This window comes from Ipomoea nil, unplaced genomic scaffold (genome assembly GCF_001879475.1).
Source record: "Ipomoea nil cultivar Tokyo-kokei standard unplaced genomic scaffold, Asagao_1.1 scaffold0876, whole genome shotgun sequence".
Taxonomy (NCBI): Eukaryota; Viridiplantae; Streptophyta; class Magnoliopsida; order Solanales; family Convolvulaceae; genus Ipomoea; species Ipomoea nil.
The window spans coordinates 1976296-1982500 of record NW_017617304.1 but is presented as its reverse complement, the minus strand read 5'-3'; the positions used below and the strand labels follow the sequence as shown (position 1 = coordinate 1982500).

At 39.8% G+C, this 6205-nt stretch overlaps 1 protein-coding gene across 1 annotated transcript in view; it reads right to left on the bottom strand.

The window, feature by feature from the left end:
• The window catches only part of LOC109179077 (binding partner of ACD11 1-like), a 2581-nt gene extending 49 nt beyond the window's left edge, over window positions 1-2532 (bottom strand). The window contains exons 1-5 of the mRNA XM_019328645.1: window positions 2420-2532; window positions 1786-1889; window positions 1542-1617; window positions 916-999; window positions 1-825 (exon numbers count right to left, since the gene is read on the bottom strand). The exon at window positions 1-825 is cut by the window's left edge and continues 49 nt beyond it. Coding sequence (XP_019184190.1) covers window positions 286-825; window positions 916-999; window positions 1542-1617; window positions 1786-1889; window positions 2420-2425 — 810 coding nt within the window. The 5' untranslated portion in view covers window positions 2426-2532 and the 3' untranslated portion in view covers window positions 1-285. The remainder of the gene's footprint in view (window positions 826-915; window positions 1000-1541; window positions 1618-1785; window positions 1890-2419) is intronic.
• Between the last annotated feature and the right edge of the window lie 3673 nt (window positions 2533-6205).

The window sequence follows — 6205 nt, the reverse complement described above, 5'->3', positions numbered from 1 at the left end:
GCACAATGTAAATTATCACAATTCGCAGCTAAACTAAGGGCAATGTGAAGGGCAAATCATCTAACCTAAGATTGCTCCAATGATTATATAAGCCTTAAAAGAGTAAAAGTTCAGAAAAGCACCTCAGCTGGAAGAAACTCTCTGCAGCCAAAAAAGAAAAACTGTTCATCCTGTTCCATAGTAAAACGCATTTTCTATGGCATATTGATCCGATAGATCCATACTCTGATTAATAAGGATTTAAGTCAAGTTGAAGAAATTTTAAAGGATCAAGCCTTGAACAGACTAGGACTTTCCTGGAGTGGTAGGAGCTTTCGAGGATTCTGAGGTATTTATTTGAGCATTACCTTCTGATGCATCCGCATTTCTTCCCTGTTCTTCTTCAACCATCTTCGCCTTTGTCTTCTGTCCCACTTCCTCAGCAGCTTTCGTAACCCTACTATAGGCGCCAGTAACCCAAGTTGCCCCGGTAAGAATATATCTGTTCCTCATAATGGAAGATCCCGCAGTGCTAACAGTCTGCTCAGCAACTGCAAAGGCAGACTTGGTCTTCTCAGAAACCTGAAGCTTTTGGTCCATTTCCTTCACTTTGTCATTCACAATTGTGGCTCCAACTCCGACTTTTTCAGTAAAGCCTATCCTTTGGTCGAACGAAGAAACCGTGGCTGATGCAGTGGAAGTAAACTGGTGCTTCTCATCGAAATCCTTGGCTTTGTTAAGTGCGTCCTTGCCCAAGATAAAGCCCTTGGCTAACATGCTGCTCACAACATCTTCTGCCGTTAGGATAGCAGAATCAGCTGCACCTACAGTTTGATTTTCAGTTGCCTGCACACCAAAACATTTTCACTAGGAACCGCCACTACTTGGAAGCTAGAATGTTATAGGACCAGAGGGATCTTAAGATATGATACATACGGTAGCTCCTAATAAAGCATTAGGTGGTAGCTTGTATTCAGGGTCCAAATCTACGGTGACCGACTGATCAACAATAGTAGATCCCTGGAAAACGCAATTTCAGTTTATTGTTTTACAAGAACAGCAGTATGAAATGAAATAAAAAGAAATAATTGCTGCATGTCCAGCACTATTAATCATAGGCAGGCAAAAACAAACATAACTAGATGTATACAAGAAGCCACTAATCCTAGACAAAACTTACATTTATGTTCTGGGTTGTCAAATGTAGGCATTCAAAGATAAATATGTTGACTATCCCACGACAATAAAGAACAGTATTTGGGGGTAACCCCACCCACGATGACTAAGGATACAAACTTGTAACCACAAGGTCACGAGTTCGAATCACAGCCTTCTTGGGTTGAGCTGGTCAGTTATGGGCAACCTAGGCTGGTTTATCTCCTTGTGGTCCTTTGCCGGCTAAGGCCACAAGGCAGGTTTTACCTAGTGCATACCCTTGGGTGCGTGTTTCCCTCGTCACCCCAAAGAACAGTGCTTGCACGGGCTGATTGAATTTGGGAAACTTATTGACATGAAAAAACACTGATTTTATTACTTCCATAGGACATGAAATGTGAACATACTGAAAGAAGCACTGCAGTCTCTGCACCCTGGGGATCCTTGAATGTAACATAAGCAGTTTCAGACCGTTCATTGGCACTGGAAAAAATGCAAAGGCAAATTACGAAAGACCAATAATAACATAAAAATCACTCGGAATGGTAAAAGAAAAGTAACAATAAAATAAAACTAGCCAGTCTTTGTTCCATTTAATAACTACTTTAAATTGCCAAGTTTAAAATAGCTAAAATGCCCAGAAAAACCAACCTTTGCATTTCAACATATTCAATTTCTCCAGAAAATGAAAAAAACTCCATGATATCTTCTTGAGAAGCACTTAAGGAAACATTGCACACTTTCACTGTTCTTACCTGCCATTGCAACAAACAAATAGATAGAAAAGGATTGGAAAACAAGTGATAAACTTGAATTTGTACTACACTACTACTTGAAAAATATTTTTTAAATCCCCAAAAACACTCAATTTATGACTATATGCATGGCAAAGCTTTATGACTTATGAGATATGTCCATTGTTAATATAAGGCATTTTATGAATATCGTATCCATTTCCCTTAGCAAACGAATATCGCATAAATTCCATAGAGTGATCAGATACAACTTCAAACAAAAACAAAAAACCAAAAATGAACACAAAAAGAAAGTTCACGTATTTTTTCAAAAAAAAAAAAGTGTCAACCAGATTGAAGAAATAATAACCTACAAGATCGACGTATTCGGGTGGATCATAGATCAATGAAGAAATTCGATAAAAAACTACGAATTTGTTGATCCATTCTAGAAAAATTCCATCAATCACGCAGCAAATCAATTCAATGAAACTGGAATAATTCACGAAAAACGGAAACAATAAGGGCCGCCAATATACCGAGACACTCACCGACATCGAGTCCCAGAGCCAACAGACTGCAACGGAGCAATCAAAGGAAGAGGTGAATGCAATGTGTGTGGCGGTAGGGTGGCAGAGAAGATGGAGAGGTCTGAAGAGTTTAAGCAGTGGGCAATCACCTTGCTTTTTTTTTTTTTTTTTTTGAAAACCAAATCACCTGCCTATGCTCCTCACATCTCCTGTCATTTTTCATGCTGAGATAATTTGTGGTAAGTTAAGATTTAAAGTTTAATTAAAAAAAACACTAATCACACAAAAACACCTTTTAAAAAAAATAAATTTGTTAATATCTTTTAATAACTTTAAATAAATTAAAAATAACAAAAGTCTACCCTGATATAGTATACTCTGTATTATTTAGGGTCGAGTTGAATCTGGTCGAGAAGTCAAATGAAGGTGGAATGGTATGGTCGGAAAGCTAATTGAAAGTGAAAAATGTGCTCAGAAAACTAGCTATGGGTCTGTCCATATATATAAGGTCGAGAAGTTCTGGTTGGAGTGGTGTCTATTTAGAGCCCAAAATCCCCTAATGCACTCAATGCGCTTTATATAGGTGAAGATAGGGAACAGGTTCCCGGACCTCGGCATGTTCTCCACGTATTAAAAGCATCTTGGGTGAACGGCGGTGTGTTTTACACTTTACACTTGTCTAAATAAAGCTGACAAGCCACGTGAACGTGTAACGAGCCTTCATATGGTCTAGTTAGGCGTATTTAAGGTTAATAACCGGTTATTCAAAGATTTTCCGACCACATTTTGGTTAAGAATATGTGATCCTTTTATTAATTATGGTCGTAATGATAAATAAGCAGATCTGAGCGATTACCGATCGAAATTCCGATGAGTGGTCCACAAATAATGAGACCAGGAGGTCGGCATACACTCTCAAGGTCGGGAAATATACTCGCAAAATCGAGAAGTGCACTTACGAGGTCATGAAATACACTAACGAAGTCGGAAAATGCACCTATGAGCTTCGTATGACAAGTGGGTTACCCTATAACCCTATCATAAGCCCCCATTCCCTATGGTGCCAACACAACGAAATTGACTAAACAACACAATATATGTAACACCCCGTGTTACGGCCTCCGAATCCGGACTAATTATGTAATTAATTCTGTTAATGTATAATTAAAAAAGATTTAATTGGACTAGAATTCCCATTAATTAATTAGTGTAGTCCACAATGGATCATGGACCCAGATCCTCAATAAAGTCTTTAATTCTGCTAGGAATAGAGAAAGTGGATCTTTACTATTCAGATTCTAGTTAGGACTACTGAATCTATATATAGGGAATTAGAAAGCATTTAGAAACACAACCACAATTAATTCTACCACGTGAGACATTCCCCGAGGAAACCTAGCAAAGGAATTCCCCACCACCGAACCTAGGAAGATCAATTGGAGGAGGATCTTAGAGAAGAACCTTAGTAGCCAAGGATATCGATTAGGGCTAAGAGGTAACCCATGTCTTACAAAACCTATTTTCCTTGCTATTGTTTATTGATTGGCTCCGATTGAATGATTGATTGTGTGATTTTGTATGTATATCTTGTTAGAGCTTGTCTTTAGGTTTATACGATGAATTCTTGTTATTCTTGATGTTCTTGATGACCCTGTGTGGTTATTGGTGTGATATTGTATTTAATTATGTCTAGAGCTTGTCCCTAGGGTTTATGTCGTGAATCTCGTGTTGTGATGTTCTTGGTGTTCTTGGGTGGGTTTATGCATGCTAGGGTGTTGATTCTAGTTTAGGACTTGTCGTTAAGGCTTTGCATATAGATTTCTTGATGTTCTTGAGGTTCCGGATGCTCCTGAACCGTTATGTGATTGATGTCGAGTCTTGGCATGCTTAGGAATCGTGTTAGAATGTGATTGGGATGATTCTTGGTTCAATCTTTGTTAATCGAATCCGTGTTGTTGTTGATACGTGTTGGAATGTGTTTGGACATGGCTTTGCGTTCCACGAACGAACACTGAACCGGAGATCTACCTTCGTACCAGTGGGGGGTAGGTGGAGGGAACGAGTCCCCACCACCTACCCGCGGTTGACTGGACGATTCCAGCGGGCAGTCGACTGCCCGCCGGGCACCCACTGGAATCATGACCCCCCACCGACGGGTGGTCCTCCACCCGTCGCCTACCCGCTGGAAAGTGGTGACGCGGCGGGTCGTTTTTCCCCGTGTCCCGTTACACACCGTTCGATGTTTAGGAGTCTCGTATGATGTTTTGAGTACCGTTCTAGGAATTTATGTGTAGTGTGTATCGTTGCTATTATACCTTGATTGTTATTGTTGATTATATGTTGTTTGATTGAATGATGATGGGTATTGTGATCATTGCGCAATGATGGTTGAGATCGATGATAATGCGATTGTGATTGGTGTAAATGAATTGTTGGCAGATAGCACAACGAGTGCTCGATTATCGTGCTAAAGGCACGGACCACCCTTTAGACTTGCTGCTAAAGGCTTGGGTCAGGGTATAAGCGCTGCGGTGCCATGTCAGAGCTATATGCGTTGACCCCTTGGTAGTGGTGCTAGAGGTACGGATCATGCGAATGGCACTTCGGTGCTACCATGTTGGTGGACTTGTTGGTGGTATGTCGGTGGGGGCATGTAGTTACCCAGAGGGATAAGGGAGGCGATATAAGGGTGGCCTGGAGGTACAGGTTGGAACTGATATAAGGATGGAGAGGAGTAAATGTTGGAACTTGGTGTAAGGTTGGAAGATGGATTGTGTGCTTTGATGATTACTTGCTAATTGATTGTCATTGGATCTCATTGTTGCCTTTAATTGCTATTTATGAGCTTACTTGTCTATTATGTCTTGTCTTGTGTTCTTAGGATGCATGCTAGTCTTTATGATTGTTCTATAGTGTCAAGTCTGTTGTTGTGTCTTCAGTCTTGATCTTGGTTTAAAGCTGGAGTTGCTTAGGTTATATATGTATTCCGATTTCAAAATGATTTTCTTATATCTACCTATATTGTACTTAACGCGTGGGAGTGGGTTACCAGCATTATTCGCTAACGGTTGTTACACTGTATGTTTTTCAGGCACGGATCAGTAGCTTCAGAGTGCGCTAGATGGACACAAGGACCTAGCTTAGATAGTTTAGTATTAGTTAGATGGCCTATGTGTAACACCCCATTTTTCTTAAACTTACTTAAGCAACTAAACCTTTAAATATCAACTAAACAGCGAAAATAAACTTAATAAATTAACATAAGGGAGCGTCACCGCCACAACCACCCTTCACGGTGATTGCACTGACTAGGGTAAAACTAACAAAACAAGTCTACTAATCCGAGAATCTAGGGGATAAAACCCCGGTGTTCAACACCATCAAAACAAGGGTTTACTACAAGTCATCAAACGAGTTTAGACTACAACATTAATCTAACTAGTCTAACTCGGGACTCTCTCTCGTACCTACGAGCTCGAACCACCTGAAAGGGGTTAACAAATAACAAGTAACAAGCAAACCCGTTAGCACGAAGCTAAGTATAACGCCACTCAACTCTGTAAAATACATACAGTATATAACTTGGAAAACTAGGTTTCACATTCTTAAGTCAAACAAGATTAACACTCAAGCATGCTTTGGCGTAACATCTAGATGCTTGCAACTTATAACTCAAAAGACATACTTAAACATGTATAAAACCTCACATGCTCCTCTTACGATTAATCTAAAGCTTCTCACAGCAATCAAACAATCATGTTTATGCTATCAAATACTCATCATGCATTCTCTCACAAACACATATAA